This window comes from Anomaloglossus baeobatrachus, chromosome 4 (assembly GCF_048569485.1).
Source record: "Anomaloglossus baeobatrachus isolate aAnoBae1 chromosome 4, aAnoBae1.hap1, whole genome shotgun sequence".
Lineage (NCBI taxonomy): Eukaryota > Metazoa > Chordata > Amphibia > Anura > Aromobatidae > Anomaloglossus > Anomaloglossus baeobatrachus.
Genome location: NC_134356.1, coordinates 253,041,638 through 253,057,299, shown reverse-complemented (window position 1 = coordinate 253,057,299; position 15,662 = coordinate 253,041,638). Strand labels below are relative to the sequence as shown.

At 47.5% G+C, this 15,662-nt stretch overlaps 1 protein-coding gene across 5 annotated transcripts in view; it reads left to right on the top strand.

The window, feature by feature from the left end:
• CEP290 (centrosomal protein 290) overlaps positions 1-15,662 on the top strand; it is a 451,099-nt gene that overhangs the window by 246,408 nt on the left and 189,029 nt on the right. For all 5 annotated transcript variants that reach the window (XM_075344782.1, XM_075344781.1, XM_075344784.1 and 2 more), the window contains one exon: positions 7,202-7,657. In XM_075344782.1, the coding sequence (XP_075200897.1) occupies positions 7,202-7,657 (456 nt within the window). The remainder of the gene's footprint in view (positions 1-7,201; positions 7,658-15,662) is intronic.

Below are 15,662 nucleotides of genomic sequence, written 5' to 3'. Positions count from 1 at the left end.
GAAAGGAGGTGGGCGGGATGTTACGTCCCGCTCATCTCCGCCCTTCCGCTTCTATTGGGTGGCCGCTTAGTGACGTCGCTGAGACGCCGAACGAACCTCCCCCTTAGAAAGGAGGCGGTTCGCCGGTTACAGCGACGTCGCTAGGCAGGTAAGTAGTGTGACGGGTCCGCACGATTTTGTGCACCACGGGCAGCGATTTACCTGTGACTCACAAATGATGGGGGCGGGTACACACGCTAGCAATCTCGCTAGCGAGATCGCAGCGTGTAAAGCGGCCTTAAGGCTATGTGCCCACAGGAGATTAAACCTGCGGATTTTTCTGCGGAAAATCCGCGGATTTTCTGGATTTTCCTGATAAATCCGCAGGTTTCAGCATGTACAGACACTCCCAATGTTATCCTATGGGACATGGGGAGTGCTAAGTCCATGCTGCGGATACATGCGGCTGCGGAACATGCTGCAGATGTCCCGCAGCCGCACGTAATTGCGTGTCAATTCCTTCTGCGGAATTACCTGCGGAAATCCCGGCTCTCCACTGTGGAGATAGAGGCCGGGACTTCCGCAGGTAAGCCGCATGAATGTCCGCAGGTTTACCACAGCTATTTCGCTGTACTTCCGCAGCTAAAAATAGCTGCGGATTCTGAGGAGCAGCTGAGGGAAACGTGCGGCCGTACCTGTGGATATATTCACAGGTGCGAGCTTCCGTGGGCACATAGCCTAAGGGTATATCCACACGATCATGAGACGCTGCGTTACGAACACAGTGTCACTCCTCTAGTGGAAACACTAGTGTTTGTTGCGGGAGAACGCCCATGATCAGGATTCGGGGCGCCGTGGACTTTCGCTGTGCTTTCTCGCTGACAACACTTGTGGCTCCGCAAGCATAAATTGACGGGCTGCGGTTTACTCTGCGGAAAAAAGAAGCACAGTGTGCATAGAATTTTTATAAATCCCATCTATTGTTCTTATATAGTACAGCGCAACGGTTTGTACGCAAGAAAAACACGCTACATCCAAAACAGTGCTAACACTGATTGTGTGGACGTACCTTAATCGACTAATAGCTCTATGTAACTAGTGAGTGAAAATCTGATTCTGTTCACATCTGCTCATTTGTTTCCATTAGAATTGTGAATTGTTGGATCTGACTCATGTTAGGCACTAATAAGGCCCCTTTCACACGTCCGTTTTTTGCCGTCAGTCATAATCCGTTGAATTTTGAAAAACATGGATCCGGCGACTCATGCCGCTAGATCAGTTTTTTTGTCATCGACTTGTATTAGCGATAGATGGCCTCACATTTCATCCGTCGTTCGACTTATCCGTCGAAAAATGTTTGTCCGTCAGACTGAGACGACATCCACAGTAACGTTTTTTGTGTACGTCGAAAACACGGACAGTGACAGATCCATCGCCATCCGTCGTTTGGTAGAATGGAAGCCTATGGGCGCAGGATCCATCGTCAACCGTCAAATTACAGAATCCGTCAACGGATTCCGTTTTTTTTAACTGACCATGCTCCAATTTTTTATTTAGCCCCCAGCCAGTCGGATCCGTCGAAAAACGGATCTGTCACATCAGTTTAGCCACAACCTGCGACTGATCCGTCAATCCGTTGAGAAAACGGATTGTGACTAATGGCAAAATACTGATGTGTGAAAGGGGCCTAAGCTGTATGCACAATTAGGCTTTGTGTTTTTTTGTGTTTTTTTGCTGCTTTATTTTGCAGCCTAAACCTGCTTTCTTGATCTAAAAAGCTGCTTCCAAAAATCATGTTTTTCTGTTTATTTGCTATTCTTTGTGTTTTGATTTTCTCATTTGCGTACACTACATATTTAATAAAGTTAGTTTCATTCACCACAAAAGAATCAAAAACGCAGCTGTTGAGTTTTTTCCAGCATTTTTGCACTTTTTCTCATTGAAAGAATTGACATGCTGCTGCTTTTCAAAATATGCGCCAGTTTTCCATTTTAGTCAATGTGCATGAGATTTCTGAAATCTCATCGCTTTTGCAGATACTGTAAAAACTCATGAAAAAAAGCTGCAAAAAAGCTGCAGCAAATAACGCAACGTGTGAAGATAGGCTTATTAGGCAATTTTTATTTTTGATAATTTTATTATTGAAAAATTACGGTTCTGTAGATCAAACCTAAAGTTTCATAAACCTGCATATTTATGAAAGTAAAAGTTAGGTTTTATCTTTTTTAACAGAATAATTTTGTGTATTTTTGGGCAACTCCGCAGAATTATTGTTATTAAATTAAAAATATTCCCATCTCAGTTGTTTATTTTCATCTATTAAAGGGAACCTGTCACCAGTTTTTTGGCTATAAGCTGCGTCCACCACCACTGGGCTCTTATATACAGCATTCTAACATACTGTAAGAGCCCAGGCCGCTGTGACAACATAAACACTTTATAATACTTACCTAACGGTTGCTCTGTGGTGGAAAATGGCATAATGGGCGTCTTCGTTGTCCTGTGCAGGCGCCTACCCTTTCGGCCATCTTCGTCCTCTTTCTGAAGCCTGGGTGCATGACGCGTCTACGTCATACACACTCGCCGATCCTGCACAGGCTCAGGACCGGAATGCCGGCGAGTGTGGATGATGTCGGACCCGTCATATACCGCGGCTAGAGAAGAAGAAGCACAAAGATGGCCAAAAGAGGGGGCTCCGGCACTGGAAAACGGAGACGCCCATTAGGCCCTATTCCACCACAGCAACCATTAGGTAAGTATTATAAAGTGTTTTTTATGTTCTACACAGCGGCCTGGGCTCTAATATAGAGCATGTTAGAATGCTGTATATAAAAGCCTGGTGGTGGTGGCCGCAACTTATAGTCCAAAAAAGTGGTGACAGGTTCCCTTTAAAGTGAGAATAATTATCAAACAACTCAAAGTGTACAAAAATGCATTTCTGAAACGTTCAAAACATTATCGAATATAGCCGTCCTTCATTTCAAGAACAGTCATAAGACTTCCATCGATGGAGTCTGTCAGTTTCTTAAAGGGAATCTGTCACCAGGTTTTTGCCATTTAATCTGAGAGCAGCATAATGTAGAGATAGAGATCCTGCTTCCAGCAATGTGTCACTTACTGAGCTGCTTAGTGTATTTTTCATAAAATCACTATTTAATTAGCAGTAGATTATCATTCGAGGACTACTTGGCATGCTGCCAGCTAATGGCTCCTTAAGTGACACATCGCTGGAATCAAGGTTTCTGTCTCTACGTTATGCTGCTCTCAGATGGGGGAGTAAAAACCTGCTGACAGATTCCCTTTAATCTATTGACAATCACGTTTTGGGCAGCACAAGCCACAGCCTCCCGGACACTGTTCAAAGAAGTGGACTGTTTTCCTTCACCATCAATCTCCTGTTTAAGAAGGGTCCACAAGTTATCAGTAGAGTTTAGGTAAGGTGAGGAAGGGGCTATGTCATTCTTTCCTCTTTAAGGCCTTTACTGGCTAGATAAGCAATGCATTACATGCAATGAGCATTGTCCTGCATAAGGCTATGTGCACACGCTGCGGTTTTTTGATGCTGCGTTTTTGTGCGTTTTTGGCCGCTAAAAACGCACAAAAACGCACCCGCGGCAAAAAAGGCATGCATTTTTACCGTGATTTGGTGCGTTTTTGGCTGCGTTTTGCTGCGTTTTTGACCTCTGTGTTTTTCTGCGTTTTTCCAATGCATTGCATGGGGGGAAAACGCAGAAAAACGCAGGAAAGAATTGACGTGTCCATTTTTTTTTTTTAAGCTCAAAAACACAGCTTAAAAAAAAAAGTTGTTTGCGGACAGCAAAAATGAAAACTCATAGACTTTGCTGGGGAAGCAAAGTCATGCAGTTTTGAGGCCAAAAACGCACCCGAAAAACGCGCAAAAACGCACTGTGTGAACTTACCATAAGGCTGAGTTCACATGTTCCATAATCATCCCTTAGAACGGATCCTGCAGAGATCCGTTGGCAAAATGATTTCTGCCTGATCTGTTTTTTTAACATTGGAGTCTACAGAGAACGGATCCAATAACGGATTGGTATTTATCTTCCATTTGTAATGGATCCTGTAAGAAAAAAAAAATCAGTTACAAATGCATGGCTAAATAGCAACCCGTTGACAGATCCGTTCTCCATAGACTCCAATGTTGAAAAAACGGATCCAGCAGACATCGGTTAACAACGGACAAAAAGTTGTGTCTGCAGAAATCTCTGCAGGATCCATTCTAACAGATGGTTACAGGACATGTGAAATAATAATCATTGCTTGAAACATGCAGACCAGACTTTACCTTTACCTGTACCAGTGCTTAAAGAAAGTGTCTTCCAAAAGCTGATAGTAGGTTTTAGAGTTTATTGAGTTAATTTTCAACCCAAAAAGGTCCAACTAGGTCATCGTTAATAATACCCGCACATAACGGTACCCCACCTTCAGCTTGCTGGCAACTGAATGAAGGGGAGGTCTGTGCCTGTTAGGCTGGTTTCACACTACGTTTATTTAACATCCGTCCATAACGTTTTTTTAGCGGAAAAGCGGATCCAGTGCAAATGCGTTTTCATTTCAATGCATTTGCAATGGACTCGCGTTAACATCCGTTCACCTGCGTTTGCGTGCGTTATAGTGCGGATCCGGTGACTTGCAGTTTTTTAACATGTTTCAAAAACGCTACTTGTAGCGTTTTTGAGCTGCGTCCAAATACTGCAAGTCACCGGATCCTGACTAAACAGCACGCAAACGCAGGTGAACGCTGGCGTGCTGATAGGCAGGATCCTGCTTTTGTACTGAGCATGCCCAGAAAGTACTGAGCATGCCCAGAACCAGTCTCGCGTGATCTGTCTCTCTCTCCTCCTCCCTCCCTCACCCTCTCTCTCTCTATCTCTGTCTTTCCCCCTTCCTCCCCTTCCTCTCTCTCCCACCTGAGAGCTGCGGACACTCGTAACCAAGGTAAATATCGCGTAACCACTTCTCTTAGTTACCCGATGTTTACGTTGGTTACGTGTGCAGGCAGCCCTGCTCCTAGCAGCTGCAGACACTCGTAACCAAGATAAATATCGGGTATCCAAGGCCGATGTTTACCTTGGTTACCAGCATCTGCAGCTGTCAGATGCCGACTCCCAGTCTAGTTCCCCTCACTCCCGATCACATGACTCCAATGCCCGCCCCTAAACATCCAGTGCAGGATCCTGCAAAATAACAGATGCGTTTGCATACGTTATTTGCTGTAAAAGCAGGATCCGTATTTCCGCTAAAATAACGTTAAGTACGGATGTTAAATAAACGTAGTGTGAAACCAGCCTTACTGATGTAGCCACGAGCCCATCCATTTGGTCCATGAAGAGTCACTCTCATCTTGTCCGATCGTTTCTTTTTGAAAACTCTGACTTCAGATATTTTCTGGCTCAGTTTTAACTTCTGTATCTTGTTCAGTGCTGGTTGGATTTCAGCCTTCCTTACCTTGGCCATGTCTCTGAGCACTGAACGCGTTATTCGTCTGGACACTCGACGGAGGTTGCAGATCTGTACTATCACAGCACTGGGGGGGACAATGGTTTCCTGGTCAACTCACGTTTGATTCTTCTCAAATGTTTGACAGTTAAAGTGCGTTGTTTTTGTTTTTTTTGTTTTGTTTTTTTATCTCAACACATTTCTTGCTTCCCTGTTGACTATTTGAAACCAATCATATGATTTCTGTGGATCATAGCCCGATATCTTAGAAATTGCAAGACTGCTGTATCCCTCTATAAGACTTGGAACAATTTTTGACTTTTGAGAGTCAGTTTAATCTCTTTTTTTGGCCCATGTTGGCTGAGGAATCCAAGCTGCCTAAATAGTACTGCACCTTTAATAAAGGGTGTTGATATCCTTAGCCCACAACCTCCATAATTGCACAAGTACACATCACCTTATCTGCTTCATCCAATAAGCATTTAAGTTTATACAGCTTAGAGTTGGAAAATCTGCATAAAAATGATATGTTCAAAATTCTCATTGCCTAATTGTTCGCACAGTATAGACATCTTTAACTTCTTATTGGGTTTGGCAGGGCTCTGGCGCAGAGCTCTTATTCCTATCACATATGATGGAAGGAATGACATTACACTGAGCATTAGTTTTTTTCAATACATTTTTTAAAGAAAAAAATAATTGACTGTTTTTTTTATAGCCCCTATTCCACCAAAAAGCTGGGATGCTGTGTAATATGTAAAGAAAACAAGAATGCAAAGATTTGAAAATTTCCTACAGCCATATCTTATTCACAAAAGAACATAGATCACGTCAGAAGTTGCAGTTTAGACTTTTTTTCTTTGTTCTGTTGTGAATAAAGAGAGGCTGTAAGATTTCAACCTGCAGATACAGGGTTAATCTTGGTTAATCTGAAGGCGTATAATGTTACAATACCGCCCGGCCAGCTTACTGAAAGTGCAGCTACCTGGAGAAAATGAACTAATTTCCTCCTGGAAGCCACCGGCTTTAACTCATGGAGGATTGCATGGAGCAATTACAGCCACCACTGAAAGAATGCCCCAGCACTTTGACAGCCAGATGCGCTGCCGAGTGATCTATCTATCAACCAATCAATGGTTCAGGGCGTGCTTAAAGCCACAGCTCGTGACTGAAGCTGCTACGTGCACGCCTGTATGACTAAAAGCCGTCTGCTTCCGGTAGGATAAAAGTTACGTTTCTTCCAGTAGCCACAATTTGAGTAAGCATTGGAACGAAGTTTACCATCGAGTTAACCCTATACCTGCAGGTACATGGCATTTTCCAAGGGGACCAGTTCCCTTTAATCTGGGGATGGAGTATTTGGGAGATTGGATTTTTTCATGGTTACATGATTCTTTAATTTAGACTCTTTATAGTGACTCTAATTAAAATATAAAGATATGTTAAGCAGAATGGTGGCTCCAATGTGTGTTCGGGACTACTGAGGCCACTATGTGCTTTTTATAATGACCACATGGCAATACATGTAATTAAATGCTGCCCCATACTCACTGAGGTATAGGGCACATAACCGGTCCGTGGAGGCCTACTGAAAGCTTTGTCATGATCACAGATTCCCCCTAAATTCCTCGAGTTGCTTGTGAAGGAGTCTTTTGAGTTGATTGTTGTTTCTCTTTGAGTTTATATTGCAATACAATATGCAACTAGTTTGTCTTCTGCTTTGTTTCCCTAGTTCATTAATTTCTGTTTGCTTGATATGTAGGATCAGACTGATGAAAAAGCATTGATTGCGAAATTACACCAGCAGATTGTAGCTCTTCAGATCAGTGAATCTACAGCTGTAGCAAAGTTAGAAGCCGCCACATCCAAACTGCAGAAAATGGAGGCGTACAGCTTACGTCTAGAACAGAAGATTGACGATAAAGAGCAGGCGCTGTACTATGCCCGTCTGGAAGGAAGGAATCGTGCTAAGCACCTCCGTCATACCATTCAGACCTTGAGGAGACAGTTCAGTGGGGCTCTTCCATTACCACAGCAGGAGAAGTTTTCAAAGACGCTGATAGAACTTCAGACCGAGAAGTTAAAGACCGCACAAGAAATGCAACTAGTTCAACAGGAGCGCAAAGATACAGAGATCCATGCCGCCGAACTGGAGCTGAAACTGAAGGGTTTAGAGGAACTCATCAGTACTCTTAAAGATGCCAGGGGAGCACAGAAGGTTAGTCATATAATATCTGTAATAGTATTACATAGGAGAGCAGGAAGCACTATTCTCATTATAGGTAAGGTAATGGACTTGGCCATTGTTGGGGCAGAATTATTGTGTTATTTCTTCATGTACACCTTTGTAAGTGCCCTATGTGTAATCGCACCCCTACTTCCCGAGTGATTATATGTACGTCAGATATGTTCATCCACTTTTTGCGCTATTTTGCAGAAAAGTGCAACTTTTTGCACTAAAGAGTTAAAAAAAAGAGTTAATGACAAAGCCCTAGACCACTTTTGGCTTTGCACAAAATAAATGAACTGCATGCGTGATTTTGAAGAATCTGGCTAACAAAAAGTTAACGCATATCACAAGACAAAATAAAAAAGTGACTTATAAATACGCAAACGATGAATCCTCAAGGCCATTGTGCTTTGTCTCTTGTGTCTATTTAGATTGTACATCTCTGGCTGCCATTTTTGTTACAAGAGTTTAGGAGACCCAGACCAAGACCACACTCCTGTGGTATTAATGTTTTTTCTAAGCAAATGGAGGTTATGATGGCTTGCTAATACGTGGTTATCTAAAGCTGAGGCCCACAACTCTAATGGAAACGGGGTTCTCAAATGCCCTATAGAAATGAATCATGCATATTCACAAGACTGCTGCGTCTTCTATCAGACTACTGGAGATAACTAAGTGTAGCACTCCGCTTTTCTGGCAGCCCCATAGACAGCGAAATGCTCATGCCAGGCCATTGAGACATTCTAATGGATTATCAGAGAATCATTTTAAAGGCCCAGTCACACACAACGACTTAACAGCGATCCCAAAAACGATGCGACCTGATAGGGATCGCTGGTAAGTCGCTGGGAGGTCGCAGGTGAGATGTCACACAGTCAGATCTTACCAATGATGCAGGAACGATACAGGTCGCAGTAGCGACCTGTATAACGATCTCAGCAGTCACTGTCACCCTGTCACACAGTGTCAAACACAGTGATGGGTCCTGCCCAGCAGGACATCGCCTTTGAAGAAAATGGCCTGGACCATTCTGCAACGACTAGAGATCTCACAGCAGGGGCCTGATCGCTGGTAGGTGTCACACATAACAAGATCGCTAACTGGATCGCTACTGCGTCACAGAAACCGTGGCTCAGCTGCGATCTCGCGAGCGATCTCGTTATGTGTGACGGTACCTTAAGGATTGTTGGGAGTCCCAGTGGTTGAACCGCCAACGATCAGAAAGTTATCTTTTATCTTCAAGGTAGGTGATAACTGTCCATGTTGGGACTACCCCAGTGTGAACTTTATTGCATGAGCATTCATTCCTATTTTCTGATCCTGCAGCTATGCCATCCTTCCTAATATCTGCCCCTCTTCTATTGTCTGTGGCTGGAAAAAGAATAGGCCTAATTGAATGGTAAAACACAAGACTAAAGGATCTTGCTACATCCAAAGTCTGCTTGGGAGCTGTTGGCTCATACATTATTTTAAAGCAAGTTCCCCATTTTATAAATTTTATTTGAGATGTATTAACAAATAAAAAAAGAATAAATCTGGAATTCAATATAATCTTCATGTTTAGAGCTAAGACATTCCAAGCCCAGAACCATATGTAATTGACCTAAAGGGTTATTCCCATCTCCAAGATCCTACCAATTTGTAGTAGGTGTAATAATAAGAATATGAGCAAATACCTCCAATGAGAAATGTAGTGTAATTCTCCTGATATAGCCATGTCTCTTACCTCATGTGCTTTGCATTACAGCTTAGGTATCCATGGTTAAGTCCACTCGTATAGTGACAGTTAGTTGCTTGTGGAGGTAACCATGGATACCTAAGCTGCAATGCCCTGCACATAAGGTAATAGATATGGCTATAACAGAAGAATTATATTACATTTCTAATTGCAGGTATTGATAATATTATTATTACACCTACTACATATTGGGATAGGATCTTGGAGATGGGTGACAGGTTCCCGTAAGATATTGACTAATAAATGGAGTCTGTCACCCACAAGATGCTTACTAAATCGCTTCTACAGGTATCTAGCGCCTATATAAATCATACCTGTAGTATAGCTTTTGGTGGTTTAGTTGCCATTAAAAAACGTATTTTATTTGCCCTGAGAGGGCTTTGGTGTACCCTTAGCATGCCCAAAGGCCAAGTGCACTGCTTTACTCCCTCTATTTGTATACGGAGTAATTTGTCATTTCTTTGTCGCTCCATTGGGAGACCCAGACAATTGGGTGTATAGGCTATGCCTCCGGAGGCCGCACAAAGTATTACACTAAAAGTGTAAAGCCCCTCCCCTTCTGCCTATACACCCCCCGTGCTCCCACGGGCTCCTCAGTTTTTTGCTTTGTGCGAAGGAGGCAGACATGCACGCATAGCTCCACAGCTTAGTCAGCAGCAGCTGCTGACTATGTCGGATGGAAGAAAAGAGGGCCCTTAACAGGGCCCCCAGCATGCTCCCTTCTCACCCCACTCTTGTCGGCGGTGTTGTTAAGGTTGAGGTATCCATTGCGGGTACGGAGGCTGGAGCCCACATGCTGTTTTCCTTCCCCATCCCCCTTAGGGCTCTGGGTGAAGTGGGATCCTAATCGGTCTCCAGGCACTGAGACCGTGCTCCATCCACAGCTCCTGAGGACTCTGCTGGATAGGAGCCGAGTATCGTTCAGGGACATGGCCCTGCTACTTTGAGGTACTCTGTGTCCCCGTGGGGACCGCGCACAGCAACACTCCAGCATTGCTGGGTGTGTTAGTGCACCGGGGACCGCGGCGCTGACCGCGTTTGTGCCATTACACACTGCAGCGTCGCTGAGTGTGTTAGTGTATGGGGACTACCGCGCTGACCGCCGCTGCCATTGTTATCACTGCGGCGCGGCTGGGACTGTTAGTGCGCCGGGGACTTCCGCGCTGACCGCGCTTATACGGCGGCCGCGCTTATAACTCGAGTCCCCGGCTTTTGCGGCCTAGTCTCTGTTTCTTCCCGCCCCCAGCCCTGCCAGTCAGGGGAAGGGCGGGACGCTGTACAGGACGGCAGCACTGAGGGCTGGAGCATGCTTTGCATACTCCACCCCCCTCACTGTGCACAGTGGGGCACCAGTTCCCGCACTTTCTGGGTCACGCCCACGGCTCCCTCCTCTCCTCAGGACGCCGGCAGCCATTCCTGTCAGCTCCTCTGACGCTGCAGAGGGGAGACAAGCTCTGGGGGACCCAGGCAGGGATTCTGGTGGCCACACAACCGCTTTAAGCGGGCGGTAAGCAGCACCTGAGGTGCTGGCCCCACTTGTGCAGAAGTGTAATTATAGATTATAGGTTTATAGGATATACTTTACACTGTATGGTGCACGGTTGATTTCTGGCTATATACCCTATTGTGTTGCTCAGGGGAGACAACAGCATGGCGCCCACAAGAAGCAGGGGTGCCAAAACACAGGCTTACTATGCTGCCTGCGCCGCATGTACGACCTCGCTACCGGCAGGTTCCACTGACCCTCATTGTGTGCACTGCTCGGCCCCTGTGGCACTTGCTCAGCCGGAGCCTCTGCTAAGGGGGGCCCAGGGGGAACCACCAGCTAACACTGTCCAGGTGACAGGGACGGAGTTTGCAGTTTTTACTGACAGACTTTCTGAGACTATGGCTAAGATTCTAGAAGCTTTGCAGTCCAGACCGGTATCTCAGACCATGGGCACTGTGGAATCATTGCCCCCTGGTTCCCCTCAGTTGGAACAACAATGTTCCCCCGGGGTGTCTCATAGATCCCAGGGTGAGGTCTCTGACACGGACCGCAGCCCCAGACCGCCTAAGCGAGCTCGCTGAGAAATCCCCTCGACCTCATCACATTGTTCAGGGTCTCAGAGGGAGGACTCTCTGTATGATGAAGCGGAGGTAGCTGATCAGGATTCTGATCCTGAGGCCGCTCTCAACCTTGATACTCCTGATGGTGACGCCATAGTGAATGATCTTATCGCGTCCATACATCAAATGTTGGATATTTCTCTCTCGGCTCCTCCAGTGGAGGAGTCAGCCTCTCAGCAGGAGAAATTCCGTTTCAGGTTCCCCAAGCGTACAACGAGTATGTTTCTGGATCACTCCGACTTCAGAGAGGCAGTCCAGAAACACCGAGTTTGTCCAGATAAGCGTTTTTCCAAGCGCCTTAAGGATACACGTTATCCCTTCCCCCCTGACGTGGTCAAGGGCTGGACTCAGTGTCCCAAGGTGGATCCTCCAATCTCCAGACTGGCGGCTAGATCCATAGTTGCAGTTGAAGATGGGGCTTCGCTCAAGGATGCCACTGACAGACAGATGGAGCTCTGGTTGAAATCCATCTATGAAGCTATCGGCGCGTCTTTTGCTCCAGCATTCGCAGCCGTATGGGCACTCCAAGCTATTGCAGCGGGTCAAGCGCAAATTGACGCACTCACACGTACGTCTGCGCCGCAAGTGGCGTCCATAACTTCTCAAACGTCGGCATTTGCGTCCTACGCTATTAATGCTGTCCTGGACTCTGCGAGCCGTATGGCGGTTGCAGCCGACAATTCGGTGGCAATACGCAGGGCCTTGTGGCTACGGGAATGGAAGGCAGATTCGGCTTCCAAAAAAGTGCTTAACCGGTTTGCCATTTTCTGGCGACCGTTTGTTTGGTGAGAGGCTGGATGAAATCATCAAACAATCCAAGGGAAAGGAAACATCCTTACCCCAGGCCAAACTAAAATTACCCCAACAGAGGAGGGGACAGTCGAGGTTTCGGTCCTTTCGGGGTGCGGGCAGGTCCCAATTCTCCTCGTACAAAAGGCCTCAGAAGGATCAGAGGAACTCCGATCCATGGCGGTCTAAGTCACGCCCTAAAAAGACCGCCGGAGGTGCCGCTACCAAGGCGGCTTCCTCATGACTTACGGCCTCCTCACACCGCATCCTCGGTCGGTGGCAGGCTCTCCCGCTTTTCCGACATTTGGCTGCCACAGGTAAAAGACCGTTGGGTGAGAGACATTCTGTCTCACGGTTACAGGATAGAGTTCAGCTCTCGTCCTCCGACTCGATTTTTCAGAACATCTCCGCCTCCCGAGCGAGCCGATGCTCTTCTGCAGGCGCTGGGCACTCTGAAGACAGAAGGAGTGGTGGTCCCTGTTCCTCTTCAGCAACAGGGTCACGGTTTTTACTCCAACCTGTTTGTGGTTCCAAAGAAGGACGGGTCTTTCCGTCCTGTCCTGGACCTAAAACTGCTCAACAAACACGTAAAGGCCAGGCGGTTCCGGATGGAATCCCTCCGCTCTGTCATCGCCTCAATGTCCCAAGGAGATTTCCTTGCATCGATCGATATCAAGGATGCTTATCTCCACGTACCGATTGCTCCAGAGCATCAGCGCTTCCTGCGCTTCGCCATAGGAGACGAACACCTTCAGTTCGTGGCACTGCCGTTCGGCCTGGCGACAGCCCCACGGGTTTTCACCAAGGTCATGGCTGCAGTAGTTGCGGTCCTCCACTCTCAGGGTCACTCGGTGATCCCTTACTTAGACGATCTGCTGGTCAAGGCTCCCTCTCAAGAGGCATGCCAGCACAGCCTCACCGCTACTCTGGAGACTCTCCAGAGTTTCGGGTGGATCATCAATTTTCCAAAGTCAAATCTGACACCGGCCCAATCGCTGACATATCTTGGCATGGAGTTTCATACCCTCTCAGCGATAGTGAAGCTTCCGCTGAACAAGCAGCGTTCACTACAGACGGGGGTGCAATCTCTCCTTCAAGGTCAGTCACACCCCTTGACGCGCCTCATGCACTTCCTGGGGAAGATGGTGGCAGCAATGGAGGCAGTCCCTTTCGCGCAGTTTCACCTGCGTCCTCTTCAATGGGACATCCTACGCAAATGGGACAGGAAGCCGATGTCCCTCGACAGGAACGTCTCCCTCTCTCAGGCAACCAAAGCTTCCCTTCGGTGGTGGCTTCACCCCACTTCATTATCGAAGGGGAAATCCTTCCTACCCCCATCCTGGGCGGTGGTCACGACGGACGCGAGTCTGTCAGGGTGGGGAGCAGTTTTTCTCCACCACAGGGCTCAGGGTACGTGGACTCGGCAAGAGTCCTCACTTCAGATCAATGTTCTGGAGATCAGGGCAGTGTATCTAGCCCTAAAAGCGTTCCAGCAGTGGCTGGAAGGCAAGCAGATCCGAATTCAGTCGGACAACTCCACAGCGGTGGCTTACATCAACCACCAAGGAGGAACACGCAGTCGGCAAGCCTTCCAGGAAGTCCGGCGGATTTTGATGTGGGTGGAAGCCACGGCCTCCACCATCTCCGCAGTTCACATCCCGGGCGTGGAAAACTGGGAAGCAGATTTTCTCAGTCGCCAGGGCATGGACGCAGGGGAATGGTCCCTTCACCCGGACGTGTTTCAGGAGATATGTTGCCGCTGGGGGATGCCGGACGTCGACCTAATTACGTCCCGGCACAACAACAAGGTCACGGCATTCATGGCACGTTCTCACGATCACAGAGCTCTGGCGGCAGACGCCTTAGTTCAGGATTGGTCGCAGTTTCAACTCCCTTATGTGTTTCCTCCGCTGGCACTGTTGCCCAGAGTGTTACGCAAGATCAGGGCCGACTGCCGCCGCGCCATCCTCGTCGCTCCAGACTGGCCGAGGAGGTCGTGGTACCCGGATCTGTGGCATCTCACGGTCGGCCAACCGTGGGCACTACCAGACCGACCAGACTTGCTGTCTCAAGGGCCGTTTTTCCATCTGAATTCTGCGGCCCTCAACCTGACTGTGTGGCCATTGAGTCCTGGATCTTAGCGTCTTCAGGATTATCTCAAGAGGTCATTGCCACTATGAGACAGGCTAGGAAACCAACGTCCGCCAAGATCTACCACAGGACGTGGAAAATATTCCTGTCATGGTGCTCTGATCAGGGTTTTTCTCCCTGGCCATTTGCCTTGCCCACTTTTCTGTCCTTTCTTCAGTCCGGATTGGAAAAGGGTTTGTCGCTTGGCTCCCTTAAGGGACAAGTCTCTGCGCTCTCTGTGTTTTTTCAGAAGCGCTTGGCCAGACTTCCACAGGTACGCACGTTCCTGCAGGGGGTTTGTCACATCGTCCCTCCTTACAAACGTCCGTTGGAACCCTGGGATCTGAACAGGGTGCTGATGGTTCTTCAGAAACCACCGTTCGAGCCAATGAGGGATATTTCTCTCGCACGCCTTTCGCAGAAAGTGATTTTCCTAGTAGCAGTCACTTCACTTCGGAGAGTGTCTGAGCTAGCAGCATTGTCATGCAAAGCCCCTTTCCAGGTGTTTCACCAGGACAAGGTGGTTCTGCGTCCGGTTCCGGAATTTCTACCTAAGGTGGTATCCCCTTTTCATCTCAATCAGGATATCTCCTTACCCTCTTTTTGCCCTCATCCAATTCACCAATGTGAAAAGGATTTGCACTTGTTTGATCTGGTGAGAGCACTCAGACTCTACATTTCTCGTACGGCGCCCCTGCGCCGCTCGGATGCACTCTTTGTTCTTGTCGCTGGCCAGCGTAAAGGGTCACAGGCTTCCAAATCAACCCTGGCTCGGTGGATCAAGGAACCAATTCTCGAAGCTTACCGTTCTGCTGGGCTTCCGGTTCCCTCAGGGCTGAAGGCCCATTCTACCAGAGCCGTGGGTGCGTCCTGGGCTTTGAGGCACCAGGCTACGGCTCAGCAGGTGTGTCAGGCGGCTACCTGGTCGAGCCTGCACACTTTCACGAAACACTATCAGGTGCATACCTATGCTTCGGCGGATGCCAGCCTAGGTAGGCGAGTCCTTCAGGCGGCGGTTGCCCACCTGTAGGACGGAGCCGTTTCGGCTCTATTATGAGGTATTATTTACCCACCCAGGGACTGCTTTTGGACGTCCCAATTGTCTGGGTCTCCCAATGGAGCGACAAAGAAGAAGGGAATTTTGTTTACTTACCGTAAATTCCTTTTCTTCTAGCTCCAATTGGGAGACCCAGCACCCGCCCCTGTTTTTTTGTGTACACATGTTGT